The 17751-nt window shown below is 39.4% G+C and overlaps 1 protein-coding gene across 3 annotated transcripts in view; it reads left to right on the top strand.

The window, feature by feature from the left end:
* LSAMP (limbic system associated membrane protein) overlaps positions 1-17751 on the top strand; it is a 417986-nt gene that overhangs the window by 390291 nt on the left and 9944 nt on the right. For 2 of the 3 annotated variants that reach the window (XM_072398412.1, XM_072398411.1), the window contains exons 7-8: positions 5855-5890; positions 15320-15352. The exons of the other annotated variant lie outside the window; for it this stretch is intronic. In XM_072398412.1, coding sequence (XP_072254513.1) covers positions 5855-5890; positions 15320-15352 — 69 coding nt within the window. The remainder of the gene's footprint in view (positions 1-5854; positions 5891-15319; positions 15353-17751) is intronic. 3 annotated transcript variants of the gene reach the window in all.

The following is a 17751-nucleotide window of genomic DNA, read 5'->3' on the forward strand; positions in this document are numbered from 1 at the left end:
GAGTATAATAACCCCCAACACCAACACATATCTCTATAGTGAGTATAATAACCCCCAACACCAAGACATATCTCCATAGTGAGTATAATAACCCCCAACACCAACCTATATCTTCATAGTGAGTATAATAACCCCCAACACCAACACATATCTCTATAGTGGGTATAATAACCCTCAACACCAACCTATATCCCTATAATTACATAATGATTCGCAATCCCAGTCTATATCACTATGACAAGCAAATAACCCCCAAAACCATCCCCACCATCCCCATGGGGAGTATATTAATCCCCCGAAACCAGACTTTATCACTATATGAAGTATATTATTCCTCAACCCCAGTCAATATTTCTATAGTGAGTATAATAACCCCGAGCACCAAGCTAAATCTCTATAGTAAGTATAAAATCCCCCAACACCAAACTATATTGCCATGGTGAGTATAATAATCCCCAACACCAACCTATATCTCCATGATGCGTATAATAACCACCAACCATTATCTTTATAGTGAGTATAATGACCCCACCCCCCACCTATATCTTCATGGAGAAAATAATCCCCCCAACACAAACCTATACCTTTATAGGGATAATAATAACCCTAACACCAACCTCTGTATCCATGGGGAGTGTAATAACCCCCAACACCAGTCTATATCTCTATAGTTAGTACAATAATTCACAAAACACCAAACATTTCTATTGAGTATAATAATCCCTCAATGATATTTATAACTCTATAGCTCTCCTCGTTCTTTGTATCAGTAAGAAAGAAAATTGGAGGAAGATCTCCCCAATGGGGGTTACAAAAAGAAATTAAAAAACCTCATAGAACTTGAACTCTTTTTAAGCCTATAATTAAACACAGGTGTAGTTGTAAGGTCTTACTTCATATAATAGTGATATTTCAGGTACAGGTGATATGATTGGTTAAGCCATCTTCTTGGTTTCTCATGTTGCTCAGGGATTTAAGAAGACAAACGTTCTACTTCTGTTATTTCCCAGCTCAGAACTCTGGGTCTCCCTTATTTTTAAATAAAATCAATACATTTTTTAATGAGTGTTAGGACCGGGGAGTCTCAGAATGTCAGGGAACTCAGGATCACACCAACAGAGACCTAGTGAGAGGAAAGGATGTCTCTAATATATGATGTTTCCTTCAGCCTTGTTTTAAAAGTACCAAGCAGATCCAAAAATAACCAATCTATAAATACAAATTCCAATAACCTAGATAGATAAGACATGGCAAGTCATATAAACGTTAATGGATGAGCAGTAGAAGAGATCTCTGTGCCAAAATGCCACTTATGAAGCTGTGACTGGTCCCCAGTGGGGCTGGGGGAATAAATAGCAGTTGGCATGCAAACAAAGATTATAATAGTAACATCCAGAATAGTTTTCAGTGATTGCTGAATGTATTGTTTTTCCTAACTGATAAACTTTTTAAGATAATGGTGGCATCAACCCAACAGTAACTCTCAGAAGTTTTCATACTAAACATTATCATAGGCAGAGAGACAACTACAGCTTTAAATGACTTCAGGACATTGAAGAGGTGGACACAAGCAAGGGTTGGAAGCGATTCATAGACTTTGAGGTCAAAGAAGCCGATCCCCCTCTTGATCTATAGCCAAAGTATAGTGCCAATATAGAGTAGTGGTGTATGTTCCCATGGGTGCTCACCCCCAGGTAAAATGGTAAGGGGCTATAAATGCCAAGTGGATGAGCGGTCCAAGATCTTTGCAGGTTGGTGGTGTTGGAGTAAAGGGATGGTAAGTGCTGACAGTTATCAAGCTATATGGCTATGTGTACAATGCCCTACTAACCCAACACCCAATAGAAATCAAAAAGTTAATGGGAATATCTCAAAATAAAAAACATCCTCTTTTCTGGTCCCATCTTCGGACAATGGTCACCAGGACAATAAAATGAATCCCCCTAGTTTGGCTCCCATGCCACCATCATCTGGATACCTGACCCTTTAATTCTAACCTGTGGACCAATAATAAAAAAATAGGTGTTCAGGTTTAATCTTCTGTTTGGGAATCCCATCGACATATTCAAGGAAGGATTTAGCTTCCCAAGCAACATGGAGTTAAGCCAGGGACTATTAATAAAATAATCTCCTTCCTGGGACTTAAAGTGCCACTTGTTTGTTGAAAACGATTCATGAATTATTGAGCGCGTGGGCACATTAAATATGAATGGTGTTTCAAATCCTGAGCGAGCTCCATGTTAGTTTTTTTTTTGGGGAAAGGCCTTAATGTTTCAGAAAGCCTTTAAATGTCACTGACGTCCGATGTTTTAAAGCACAACAGACTTTAATGTGCTAAGTGCTGCTGGCTTGTAATAACACTGATTAGGTTAAAGGGAGAACCTAGGGAAAATCGGAATTTCTGTCTGCCAGACCGAAGTGTCTGAGTGTCAGGTGTGATCGGAGACCTCACTTAACAACAAGCCGGAGGGGATGAAGATCTCTGATTGTTTTTAGAATCTTGTCTAGGATGCCAGAAATGTATTGCTTGTCTGCTCTGGAGAACAGCCCTTTGGGTAAAGCTGTTCCTGGCATCGGCATTTCTGTTATAGAAGACAGGAGGAAACTTTAGCTTGAGTTGGGCCACTACAGCCATCCAAGGGCCACCTAACATTTCCACCTAATGCTGCTCTTCTATCCGTAAGACATGAGAAGTATGTCAGATCCATCTAACCAATGTGTGTCGGATCCATCCAACCAATTATTATCGATGGTTTGCTATCACCTATTACCAATGTATTGTATTTCTCATGGATTTGTCATGTATCTAAGATCCCAACCCTGACTTTAGGGTCCCATTCTACATAATGTTATCTGAGTTTTGACTGGTCAAGTTGTATTTTGAGATAGGATATCCCTTGAGAACTGTTAAGGTTTTCAAGGTTCCCATCAAATCTTAGGCTACGTACACACCTGCAATAATTGTCATTGGAAACGAACGACTGATGACCAATTGGCCGATAATCATTAACAAAAAAAGTGCACAACGACTGGCCAACATCAACTGGAAAGATCGTCCCAGCTGATCTGATTGGGTGACAATCGTTCGCAATCTATTGATCATTCATAATAATCGTTGATCGGTCATTCATTTTACATTTTGCAACAATTATTGATCGTGAGTACGTAGTCTTAGCCAACTCAGCTTTCAAAGCTGTTAAAATTGGTGTGACACCCCCATAGGGTTCCATCATATGGTGAACTAAAGATTTAGGGGATTCAATTTTCATGGTAATGTGGAAGAGGAAAACAAGTTAAAAATTACAGACAATGTCAAGAAATATCGAACAAGAGCTTGGCCCAGCTCCAATATTTCTTCTTCATAAATATGCAATATTTTTTGTAGCTTTTTTGGATTTATTGGTCAATGGGTCTATGAATGGGGATGAGATCAGAGGGAAAGATGGATGGATAGCTAGATAGATAGATAGATAGATAGATAGATAGATAGATAGATAGATAGATAGATAGATAGATAGATAGATAGATAGATGGAGGGCTCTGTGATAATCAAAAAGAAAAATATAGCAGCCATAGGGTTTGTCGCAATGTTTTGTTTAGCAATCACAGCTCACTCAGGACCTCTGTCTGATAGCCCTCTAATGTTTTTTATAACATTCTAGCAAATACTTATTTTATATTACAAAATGTTGTTGTAACAATGATGTTATTTAGCTCAATGAGCAGAGGATGGCAATGAAGATATACAATTATATGTCCAGAGAATACACCTACACTGTTCGGTCTCTGACCCTGAGCCAAATGTATTAAATAATAATAATAAATAATGTAAAATAAAATAAAGTGTAGGGAAAAAAGCTGATACAAAAAGTTTTCTTCTTTTAGGCTGCAGCACCACCTTGTGGTATTTTATGTCACTGCAGGATAAAAAGAAAACTCATGATGCCCTCTATTGTGATAATGAACTAATCGATTGGCAAATTAGGGGAATTGGCAGAATCCTAATGTTCAGATTGGACTGAATTTGTTCAGGCAGATTTGTCTAGGTAGAGAAAGCTGTAAGTTGCACAATTGCAATAAATTATGTATATTAGGAAATGTATTGTTAAAGTAAAAAAATATTTTATATACAAGTAAACATTTTGCTTCTTATAATCAACACATGCCAAAACAATTCCGGTACTCTATTAGTGCAGCCATTTGTTAGCCATGGCTTCTCCTTTTGCTGGCTGACCTCCCACCCAATGGTGGCAGTATAGTCCTGTGGCCAGTGCCACCTGGCAGAGCCATCAGCTTGATACCAATGATCATTTAAGAGTATTCCAATGTAAGGGTCATTCCTCTTACTGACCACCAACAAATTCATTTATCCTGGGGTTCCCTGAGACCTGAATATTTCGGGGTATTTCTTTAGGGTACAAAGTTTGAGAAGTTTTACTTTTGGGTGTTGGTTCTTGGTTGTGGTTGAGTGTGGAAAATATATACATAAACAGATATACCGCATGCAAATATTGAATATTAGCTGAAGTGAAAAGTTAGTGCCCTCCCCTGCTTTTGGAGCCACTCCCCCTAGCTGCTGATGTAGCTCATAAGCTCCTCCCACCACGTATCAGGAGATAGGTGAGCCATGTGACTAATTCACAATGAGACCTCACTTGTCAGCTCATAATTAGAGCTGGTTGGTTGACCACAAAGTAATCTTTAGTTTGAGTGAAATGATTGGCTGTCTGGAAACGCCAACACTGTGTCATGTGTTTAGGGAAAGAAGGCGTGGCCTGAAACAGATATCTATGTTTTTAGGTAAGGAAGGGAATTTAGGACCATTATTGATATGCAAGGAAACTTTTATTAAGCACAAACCTCATTTGAGTACAGAAAGAGCTGCTTTGCATCCAATCAGAAAACAGAGCGACATTCAACCTATTTAATAATTTATTAAAATACAAAATAATAAATAGTTCCTTCCTTAATCTTTATATCAGTTTTATGTAATCTTGTATAGATCAAGAAATGGCAGCATTGTAAGTGAAGGAGGTTCCATGCTGTCAGTCTACTACAGTAAGCTTGCTGATAGGAGAATAAAAAAGTGACCTCCAATCATGAGCTAGGGGCGTGTCCTTGACCAAGCTGTATTGTTTTAATTACAGTAGAGCAAAGGGAGGTCAGAGAGCTGGCTGTCTCTGACAAAGATGTTTGTATCAGAAATCTTGCTGAACAGAATTACAGATATCTCAGAAGGTAAAGTGATTTTCATATAACTTTATATTTGGCTGAATCCTTGCAGCTTCTCCAACACATAGGGCTCGATTTATAAAACAGGGAATCAGACATTCCTTCAAAAATTCCCTCCTGGGAATCAATTACTGCCACTGAAATACATGGATTTGTGAGATTCCCACGAGGGAATGTTGGAGAGAATGTGTGATTCCCTGAGTTATAAATAGAGCTAATAGTATACTATATGGTATTATTTAATGCAAGTTGCATTCAACCCACAGCATACAATCAGCATTCACTCTGCTACAGTCAGATGAGTACAAGGTGGACTCTGATTGGTTGCTGTGCATCGTACAAAGTACTTTTTGTGTATATTGAATACGACCGTTCATTTCACCCGGAATATTCCTCCCCCCATCTCCTCTATATCAACCATATTTTACCGGGAGGTTACCGGCCATGGAAGCTCCTAGTTATCGGATGTCACATTTTATTTATTTTTTTGTTATTATTTGAAAACATTTTGTTTATTTTTAATATTTCTTTATTTTTTATTATTATTTCTGTTACTTTAATTCTTTTTTTATTTGATTTTTGTGTTGTCTATTTTGGTTTACATGTTTTTTTCCTCCTCCAGAGCGTGTCATACCCACAAAACCCATCCCCGCCTCAGGTCAGTATGCAGCGCCATAATGTAGATATCGTGCTTGGGTCATTCTCCAAAAACATGATTTGTACAGAATAAAATCTGAGTGTCCGGGGATCAGCGTAGGATGAACGCTTTGCTTTGCATTATTGTAATGGTTCCTACCCGGAGGTGCCACTGTGCGTCACAGCGCCCCCTAGCAAAATCCCATCACTAGGACATTCATTGGATCTCTCATCACGGGAGATCCAACAAACATGGAATTGATTTTTTTTTAAATGCTTTTGCTATTATTTGGAAAATGTTTTCAATTCTGGGCCAGATCCATTCCAGGTTTGCTGGATCATCCAGGTTCTGCAATGGCGTCTTTTTTCTCCAGTCTTGAGGAAATTTTGTCTTTGGAGGGTGAATATTGAGAAATCTATGTAGGGTGAATATTCAGAGGTCTTTGTAGATAAAATATTCAGAGCTATGTAGGGTGAATATTGAGAGATCTTTGTTGGCTGAATGCTTAGAGGTTGTTGTAGGTGAATATTCAGCTGTCCTTGTTGACCAAATATCCAGAGCTAAATAGGGTGAATATTGAGAGATCTTTGTAGGGTGAATACTTAAAGGTCCTTGTAGGATAAATATTAGGCGGCCTTTGTAAGAAATAGTAAGCCTTTATAGGGTGTTGATTTTGAGGTCCTTGTAGGGTGAATATTAGGAAGTCTTGGAGGGTGAATTTTAGGAAATCTGTGCAGGATGAATTTTCACATGTCCTTGTACGGTGAATATTCTGAAGACTTGGAGAGGTGAATACTGAGAAATCCATCTAGGATGCATATTTAGAGGTAGTTTAAATATTCAGAGCTATGTAGGGTAAATATTGAGAGATTATTGTAGAGTGAATATTTAGGGCAATGAATATTCAGTGGTTTTCATAAGGTAAATATTCTAAAGATCTTTTCAGGGTGGTAATTGAGAGGTTGTTCTGGGTGATTCATTCTTGGTCTTTGTAGGTGAATAGTCAGAAGTCTTGGAGCGGTGAATATTCAGAGGCCATTGTAGGACGAGTTTACAGGTCTAGGTAGGGTGAATATTCCAAGGTCTTAGTAGGGTGAATATTAAGAACCCAGGTCTCTATTTTCACTATGTATATTAAGAATATAAAAACAGATTTTACAATGCAGAATAATTACAAAAAAATATCAGAACTCATTTATCACCTTTCTTTTTTTCCCCACATCCCAGGGCTTAGATTCACCAAAGTGATTCTCAATTATTCCCCGGAGGCCATAGAATGAGGGAAGTGACATCTCTGCACTCTGGTTAATGCGTTGACCTGCAGCCAGGGCCGTACAATAAGTAGCATTCATTATTTTGTTTAATTAGCACTCAGGCGATGGAGCGCACATCGTCCCTGGCTTGGAAGTCATCAGCGGGATAATTCTGTCCCCAGAGACTGGCGCATTATTCACCTTAAATATTCACATCCTTTTTACACTGGAACAGATCAGACACAATGGAACAGCGCTGCTTATAAATGTAAAAGCTTGATAATAAGTGAGCACAAAGATGAAAGTAAACCCCAGCCATAAAGTCCTCTTACATTCTCCTTATTGGTCCATTTAACTGACCATTGGAGGCATTTGTGATAACTTTTTAAAAAGTGCAATTAAAAAAAATAATGCTAACATTGCCCATTCTAAATAACGTGCTGTATGTCAGCAAACAACATTTTTTTTATCATTATACTAGTTTTAATGCTAATATATTCAGTGTTTCTGTTATTTTGTCCACTCTAGATCCATTGTTTAATATTATCATAGCACAGAACGCCAACTAATGGTTATTTGTGGGTACTGCACTTTAATTATGGTCATGTCAATTCTCCCATTGGTCCTGATTTATTAAAGCTCTCCAAGGGTGGACAGGATACACTTTCATGAGTAAAGCTGAGTGATCCGGCAAACCTGAAATGGTTCTGGTCCAGGAGTGAAAACATTTGCTAGCAAACGACTTTGAAGAAAACCATTCCAGGTTTGCTTGATCACCCAGCTTCACTGATGAAAGTGTATCCTCTCCAGCTTTGGGGAGCTTTATTAAATCAAGCCCAATGTCTGACAAATGCTTCTCACTTTAATAATACACAATGTTTCCTAAAATCCGAGTACAACCCAATCAATATTAACCATTAACTCCAATTTAATAATTTTGTATTGTAGAAAATGCTGACCCATGCATGAGTGAGATTTTATAGGGAGAATTTTTTTGTGACTTTAGGCTGATATTTCTGATATTGATAAATATATTTAAACCCTGTGTAGTTTATTGGTATTGGAAATACAAGTCAATGCTTCCATGCAATACATCTTTAGCACTGGGTGTTATTGTTAAAGCAGCACTGTAAAAATAAAAAATAAAAATAAAATAAAATAATTAGCAAAACACAATCTGACATTTATATTCACCCGTTCTATCAGCTGTCCCTTCAATCCCTTTTTTTGCACAGCAACCCCTGCCACAAACTGTGGTATCTCCCAACTTACCCCCAGTGCTGAAGGACACAACAGTGAGTTAAGGGTTCGTGGAATGAACCATAGTGTGTGGCGGGGGTGCAGGAATTTTACACACCCAAAAGTATCAAATGTGAAAATTCTTCAGATGGCCATAAATTAAATAGAGCAGAGATTAGGAAACTATTTTCTCATTTTTAAGACAAAGCCACTTTAATTGGAAGACATTTAGGGTGATAACAAAGGATCATTTTATGTATATTTCTCAATAGTGGCAAATGTTATGATTTCAGTTTGAGCAAACAAAGTGCTTTTAAAACCCAGATATTAACTTAGAGAATAGAAGTGGCATCATCACTGTGAAGCACTGTGCAGAGCTGTGGGAGGAGCCAAGTGGGGGGCGGAGACAAGACCAGTCACCCTGCAGGAGGTGAGATAGCAGCAGTGACTGGTCTGTATTACAGGAAGCTTTTTGCATCTAAATTTTGGATTATTGCCCAGATTTAGAAGAAATGCTGGAAGCGCTCCAACATTTGTATAAGAATACACATTAGAGTAATATATGATTATCCTGGAGATCAGCATACTTGTCCTGGGTACAGCTGAAGTTCTCCTTGTAATAGTATTATCACAGGTTAAGGAGATTCTTTGGAGTCCTAGGTAGACATTGTATTCCTTCTGCAATGGCCATGTACATGTTCTCCTCTGTCCAAGGTCCTGAACAGATCCGGTACATTCTGCATAGGGATAGCTCATATTTTGGAACGTATTAATGCAGCAAGAAATATTATCCTTTAGTTATCTGGTGGCAATCCAAGGATATGCTTTTAGTAGATTTGGTTGTACAATATTTATTGAGAGGTCGGGAATATATAATATGAGCTCTGCATGGAATTTGGAGAATGACTCAGGCTTATCCTTTCCTTAGATATTCTCTCTGACCATAGATGTGCACGCTTAGTTTTCTATGTTACTAACATCCAGGGGTAGATAAATAAATCATATTCTTTTCACGTAGTTAGATCAAAGCTCCATTTCATCTTTCTGGAAACCAGCGACAGATGTTGCATCACCAGCTGCGGTGGACGCAATTAGAAAAGCCCCTTGCAACTTTGAAACATGCTGGGATTTGTAGTTTCCACAGCAGCTGTATATATGATGATACTGTCATGGAACGCTGCTTAGTTTAGAGGCAATGATGAGTTTGGGGAGCATGGCGGGGGACTGGACCAGGGTGCAGCTATTGGTTTTCAGCTTCAAAATATGAAACAAACAAACCACATTTACTCCTTGGTATTATTGTATAATTTATTTTCTATTGCTATCCTTAGTCCAGAAGTTTCCTTGAGTGCAGATTTTCCTATACATGAAAATAATTAATTGGTGGAAATTGGTTCCAGTTAGAACCCCTGCCAGTATTTTGCATTATGGTCACAATTAAAGGTATTGTTTGGGTGAAACCAGTCACCGTGACCATGGCTGAAGGCAAGTCTCTCCAAGAAGACCCAGGACAGTATGACATGAGTTTATCTAACGTTGGGGTTTAGGGCCCATTCAGACACGTGTATTGCAGTAGGAATGCCATAAATGTGCCATTGGTACGGTGCCACGCATGTGCCTGGACAGGGGTGGGGTGAGGTTATATAGGAAACAAAGTTGAGCCTTTTTTTGGAACAGAAGGTGTTTGTATATTCCACTTCCCTCGCAAATCCATTTCACAATAACTTGATTGGTTCTACCTCCCCACTGGTCTTCTTCTTCATGGAAGCCATGGTTTCCACATGCCACAAAAGCTTTACCAAGAGCCACCTCTTCCCATGCCTACAATTCATCTATGTCTTCTTCTGTCCAGCTGTAACCAACAGCAGCTTCAACATTTTCTGCATGGCCAGTGTCTTCAGGCAATGAATCCTCCAAGCCTCCTCCGGCTTTTTTGGCACTGGTGGCACAACTGTGTGCATGGCCAATGGCAGCTGCTTGGGCACCCCTTGGCTGTGATAACCCCATGGAGGGAGTAGAGGTGCAGTGGCAGATCAGCTAAAGAAGCCCGAGCCAGCAGGTGGGAGCAGGTATGAGGATTTTTTTTTGGAGTGGGGGTTTATCTTCCTTATGAAGGGTCAGGTAAGAACATACATAAGTGTATCATAAAAGGGTGCCATGAAGAACTCAGCTAAGAACATATCTAGAGGGAAGGGTGGGTAGGCACTGTTCTTCTATGCACCAGGGAAGGTAATTAAAGCTCAAGTAATTTTGTAGGGAAAATAAATAAAGGCTAATAAAATATGTGTGGCCAATGGTGGTGTCTTGCTGGCTGAGGGGCTGGGTGTTGGTGGCTTGGGGGAAGGGCTAAAAAGTGTTTTGCTGGCTCTGGATGGCTGAAGGGCTGAGATGTCCTCCTTGAGGTACCAACATGGCCAGAGAGGGCGCTAGTTATGAGTCGGGCATAGTCAGGCATTGGGAGTGGGGAGCTGGATGGTGTCTTGCTGGATTGGAGAGTAGGAGGGTTGGACAGTGTCCAACTGGGGTCTTGCTTAGGGCCCCAAAATGGCCCTGATGATCAGCTTGTAAAAGCCAAAAATAATAATACAAGAATTTGGAGAATGACCCAGCTTACATTTCACCTTGACATAGAATCTCTATATTACAGTAAACATAGTTCCATTAGAATCAAATTTTACTAACGTTTCGGAAAAATTTCCAACAAATCCAACACAGCGGATTGCAATTGTATCTTTATCAGCTCTGCCCAGTTACCTTCTATGTAATAGCGTTAAAGGTATATGCCAGAAAATGAAAACGAATGCAGCCCCCATATCTAAGGACTAATTAAGGTTGCAATAAATTACATTTTTTGTTCTTAAATTTAGATTCTCATTTTGCTTTCCTTATTTATTCAAATTTTGTAAAATAGCCAAATTTTGCCCAAATGTTCCAAATTTTACCCAAATTTTATTGAAGCTAAAATGACTTTGGAGGTTAGTGAGACAGAGAGAGTTAATCCAGACATATACAGCGCTCACTCCTGAGCTCAATCTATCCATTAATGTACGCTAATGCCATTTTGTCGTCTAATGGACACTAATATGATATTCGCTCCATCGTGCACATAGTGGATTCCTCAGACATTAGTGTAATGGCTGCCGAGACCCCTTTATACATCTTCTCTGAATGTTTCACAGCGATGACGCGAATAAAGCAGCCGAAGGAAGATATTAGAGCTTTCATTTCCCCCTGACAGTAATCACCAGTTCCACGCTGACGAGATGGAGCAGACTATTAAAACGGCAAACTGGCAAAACCGCTGAGACACCACTATGCGTCGGCTGCCTAATCCCTTCCCCTTCCTGCACTCATTTATTTTCATTTGGAGAATTTTGTTTACAAATGAGAATTAATAAAGACGCTTCCAGGACTGTAAAGCATGGACGTCTGAGGCCCTGGCATTAGTTCATTAAGTGTAGGAGAGCTCAAGGAGAAATATAGCTATGCTGGGGCTGCCTCTACCAAAAACAGAGCGCCCCCTAGCTGGGAGATTTACAGTATAAGATCCACATGTGTAGTCTAATAAGGGCACCAAACCAAAATCAGTCCAAAAAGAAAAAAAACGCAAGATATTCGACTTATTTCAGAGACATCATTGCCCAAAATATCTAATAAGCTTGGCTCAGTTTTAGATTAGTTGGTTTAATTTAATTAATTTGATTAATGGTAGATATAATCAACTACTGGCAGTTTGTTCAAGAAATATTTCCAGCATTATATTCTGTGAGCTAAGCAAGCCCACTATTTGGAGACTGATTTCATTCAGTCCTTCATAGTTATACCAGCTCTTTTCCTGCACTATAATTACTTACTATGATTTTACTGTGGGCTTCCCATAATCTGCATTAGAACCTGCAACAAGTCCGATAGAGCTTGCCTCATTTCCTGGCTAGAGGACGTCCAGCACAGCATTATCTAGCCCAGGCATGAGCAAACTATGGCCCACGGGCCATATATGGCCCAATAGGGATGTTTCTCTGGCCCTTTGGGTGGTCCATGGCTCGGGCCGGTGCCACCCCAAGCAGGGTCAGGAGAAGGACCCAGCTGGGGGGAACACATCCCCCATATCTGACCCTGCAATGGGAGAGTGGGCGGGTTGTGTGCAGCTGTGTGCAGGCTCAGATCTGCAATGGGAGATTGGGCAAGGTTATGCCAACATGACATGACGTTCAGTGGCGTCATGATGGCATAACCCCCGCCCACTCTTCCATCGGCCCAGCCCCTCCGTCAAATTTTATTTCAGATTGTGGCCCCTGACTAAAAAAGTTTGCCCACCCCTGATCTAGTCCCTCCCTCCCCAGCCTGTCTCCCCAGGATTTTAGTGATCAATCATAGAAATTAATGCATCCCCCCCCCCCCCCCCCCGCTTCCTATAAACTGCAACATTGTAACTTTGTAGCAAGTCTATAGTGACCATAAGTAGATGGCGACCCTGCATGAGACCTAACCAAAGATGGCTCCAATACTCCTGGAAATAAAAGCAGATGAAGACATTTCATGTAAGAATCTTTATATACAACACACAAGTTAAAACCATGTAGAATAAATCCTTTCTAGTAGGGGAAACAGTAACTGAACTCAAGAACAAAATCTAATAAGTTGCTCTGTTTAAAAGAACCGATACAACCTGCTATTAAATTATTAGAACCTCTTGGCTCTGTTATGTGAACGGCCTCCGTCATACTGTCAAGACTTCATGGGGCTGGCTAGTATATTAGAAGCTCAGGAATAAATATAAATCAAATTACCCTTCTAGGTAGGTAACATTTTAATAAATAAATAATTTAGACATTACATCTCAGATATTACTGGGCTTTCTATGGGTTATTTTGCAGAATAGCAATACTCAATGTTGGCCACAAGATGTCACCAGATGAGCATTTACATTTAGGTTTAGTTATGTTTCATTGAAAAAGGAAGAATTGATCATTCTGTTTATTTAGATCAGGGATCAAATTCAAATCCACAGAGGGCCAAGATTAAAAACTTGACAAAATTGCGGGAAAACCTTGAAATGTATTTAAAAAAAAAATGTTCCTTACCATTAGATATAAAACCTTTTCATATGGAAACAAAGAGGTTTTGCTTCACATTGAATCTGGAACAAACTTATAAAAGAGAAAGGCATTATTTTTTTTTATTATTTTATTTAGGAAAAAATCTTATGCCTCTTTCACTATTTGTAGCATTCTGAGTTAAATTTCAATGGTAACCTTTTTGCACAGGCTAACAATAATAATAACAAATTCCTCTTTGAAAATCCAACCATTCAAGTCCATGCCTTGGAGTAGCAAGGAAAAGTAAAGCCGAGGCGGAGTGCTGGAAATGCCAGAGGGGGCCAATGCAGAGCTAAATCTTATGAGTGGCCCGCCGCTGAAACTCCCTCCTTAATGAAAAAGCGCCGCTACTAAAAATTTAATGCAGTGGCGGGACAGCTGCTGTTCATATTTAGGATTCCTTTGGGGGCCAAAAAAGGATGTTGGGGGCCAGACTCGGCCCCCGGGCCAGAGTTTGACACCCTTGATTTAGAGGATAGAAAGCTTTACATTTACATATAGTTTGTAGAGATCAGCAAAAAAGAAAAGCATATTCAATCACATGCACTGCAATTCAAAAAAAGCAGAATTCACATGATTGGACAGTTTAATTTAGCAAAGCAAAGTGAATTATGTCTTGCAGATTTATAATTCACTTTGCTATGTGAACACTCCAGACTTTTGTAAATCAACCCAGCTGTGATTTTGGCTCTGAATTCCTAATCATGTGGTGTCAATCCAGCCTAGTTTATTTCTGATAAATAGCATAGAACACAGACCTCCTCTCATTGCCTCCAACATCACTATTACCCCTCATTGTGTCACTTCTTCATCTTCATACCCCCTCCATGTGTCTTCTCCCCCACTGATCTCCATTAACCCTCCTTGTGCCCCCCTAATCTTTATCTCGAGTTCCCTGTCCTTCTCTGCCAAAAGAGAGGCAGGCATATTACTGAACACAGACAGTATTGCTGCACAGGGGCCCATCAGGAGCCAGGGGGCCCATCAGGAGGACACATGTGGACCCCGATTGCCCCAGTGCTCAGGTTGATCTGGTGTATATGAGTAATTCTGCTGATCATACTGGGGCTCTGTATAAGAGAACCGGACCTTATTGAAGATCCTAGTTCAGGGCCGGGGTATTGGATTGGCTCCATTGGTGTTGATAATGCCAAATGGTTTGTGTAGTCTGTATCCTTGGGGTAACTTGGAGTAAATTCTAATCCAGCACTGACATCATTGGTGTCTATAATACCCAAGGATATCATGCCATTTGCACTTTTAAGCTCAGTGGGGTAACGAATCGTGAACTTCGACTGGACGCCATATGACTCATGCAAAGGATAGGCCCACCAAGGGGCACCAATAAATCTAACCCTAAGTTATAAAGGTTCCAGGGCTTGATAGATCCTTTAAAAGCCTTATTATTCATTCATTTTACAGCGAGTAGAAGGGTTAATTGAAACTTGAATTCCATTCAGCTGGAATGGGTGCCAAGGCTGGGGCCGTTCAGCTACATAGGGACCTATGCTCATGGGCCAACGGGTATCAGGTTTGTGTTGGTGGGAAAATTCATCTTGTTTTCTTTTGCATTTTAGTTGCTTCTTAGATCATTCGAAATTCTTTGTTAATGCACCGGACCTGCAGTTGACTTGCATCAAGCTGCTTTGCAATCCCATTGATTTATATGGGGGACGAGCGATATAAAGATGCCCATCAACATGGGCCGCACCTGGAAAATAACCCAATCACCTAACAATTTACCATTCGATACTAACATAGATAAATTAATAATCTTTAGAAGTTTGGGCACCGGATACTAACACACAAATCTTCCTGATGATGTGATAATAATATTTTGACCAATTTCCCTTTTCTAGAGAGAGGCAGCAACGCCCATTTCAAACACAAAGGTATTGTATCTGCGAAATGACGTGAATGTGTGAAAACATGGCTGACTTGATAAAGTTTTCAGTTCAGATATATATTAGAAACACCGTTATTTGGTGCTTGTTAAAGAATCCATCCAGCCGTATATGATATTTTGGGTACAAGAACCCAACAGTGGTCACCCATCAGGGTCTTATACTACGATAGGGTCTTATACACCCGACTGTTTTTTCCTTGGGTAAAACAAGTAACAAATGGCAGCATTGATGGGTTTGTGTACAAAAATCTCTCCCGAAAAGAAAAAAGTGAATGCAGAAGATGAAATAACCAGGTTGCTGGGTTCCTTAAGGAGGACAAGACAATATTTCTCCAAAGGCTCCTCCAAAAAGTTTTAGAACTCTAACTAAAAAGCCTTACTGAGCTCCAAGTCTCAGAAGAAGCCAATACAACCAATGTGTGCCGATCTCAGATCAGTAATCCTTGAATTGGAACATGTTCGAGTAACACTTGGATCTATGGTGCTGACGCGTTTCGCCTTGTAAAGGGCATACTCATCAACATGCCCGGACACAGGAGGGGCTGAGAAGTTTCAAAAACAAACAGAAAGAGTTTTTGGTTTGAGTGTATTTGCTGAGATATATTTTATTATGTGCAGTTTTATGTCATGGGAACAATAAGTGGCTTCATTTAGTATCCGATCATGTATCTTCCCATCCAGGTGTATCTCTGGGGTCTTTTAATAATTTATTTTTTAAAATGGATCAAGCCAGCCAAAATTTACAAGAATTCATAATGAATTTAGGGAAGAAAAAGTGAAGTTTTATTCCTATAGTTACAAAAAGGCAAAAATATGCCCTCCCCTATTGGATAAATATAAAATTCCATAGCACAAAAATGAAAGCATAATTGTTTTATTTAGCAACAGTAAAGTAAAACTGCTCTAATGTTATGTCAAAAACAATTCCAGGCCAGGTAACATTCAAAAAAAATAAATATGTAACTGACAATTATGTACTGACGCGCTTCGCGGTAATATGTGCTTCTTCAGACAACAAATTCTTAGCAAAAGTCCTGACGTCCCATATGTATTACAATTTGGACTGAGATGCACTTCTGCTTAATATATTTATATTCTTGCTTTATATATATTCTAACTAAAGAGTGCAAATGTGTGAATCTTGAGTAAAAACATATTATAACTATATAGGGTGAAACGCGCCAGAGCCATGAATCAAGTGTTCTAATAATAGGATTACTGAGCTGAGAGTGGCATGTTGGGGCCGGTTTTGTCTACTGTAGGGTTGTTCTCGGGTCACATGATAGAAAGTATCATCCAAAAAAGAAAAGATTGATATTACTACTTAGAAATTGTTTTGCTTTTGCATTTTTTGTTTTGTTCTATTTATTTTTGATGTTACTGATTCTTAAATCACCTCTGATGTTATATCCAATAGGAAATGTTCTGAATATTTTCAGATAATAAAGTCATTCTGGGTAATGGAGTTAAATGACATAGTAGGAGCGCTGCTGCCTCCTGTTGGGCAGAATGAAGAATGTGTGTTATGAAAGGGCAGGAACTCAAAAATCTATTTGTTGAGAATGGTGGTAAATGCTGCCCAAACAGGGCAGAGTTCCTATTGGCTGGGGTTATTGTTGCATCCAGACAACTACCATTCTCAAACATTTTAGCAAAGTGACGGCATTTCCTGTTTCAGACTGACAACTCTAAGCCATTGTGGCACAATTATGAGCAGTGTTGTCACTTGTCTTGTGGGCTATTTTAGTTGGCCATTGAGCTGACTATCAGTTGTGCCCATGCCTCCTGCAGACCTAATGGACAGCCCCATGACCAACAGAAAGAGCATGTACACAGGCTGACATACTCCATGCATGCCTGGAAACAAAAATTGCATTGTTCATCGTCAAAGAACTACATGCAACATAACAGCCAGCTGACATATTTCATTTCCAATGCCACTGACCATAGTTCATGGAGAGGATGTTGATGTAAAGGGACCTATGGGAACATGTCACATGTGAAAATAAAAATCCAGGATATAGTTATTCTGCAAATCAATATATAATTAGGAAAACTCTATTGTAAAGCTGCCAAGATTTGTTTTAAATAATTCAAAGGCCCCTAAATATGGTATTGTCCCTTAAATTGCTGGTGGAGGGATCTGGGGGACCTTTGGGGAACAAGTCACAAGTGAAAGTTAAGTGGAAATTTAAAAAATGAATTTGAAATTTTTTTTTTGTACAAAAGTTTTATTGGGAAAATGTATTTTTAATGCCATCAGTTTTTTTTAGCAAACAATCCAGATTTCCTGAGTATCCTTTAGCTTTAATTTAAAGAAAAAGTACATAACAATACATAAAAAAAATTCCAAAGGTTCTTCTGACACCCCCAGCACTCATCACT

Source organism: Pyxicephalus adspersus, chromosome 1 (genome assembly GCF_032062135.1).
Source record: "Pyxicephalus adspersus chromosome 1, UCB_Pads_2.0, whole genome shotgun sequence".
NCBI lineage: Eukaryota > Metazoa > Chordata > Amphibia > Anura > Pyxicephalidae > Pyxicephalus > Pyxicephalus adspersus.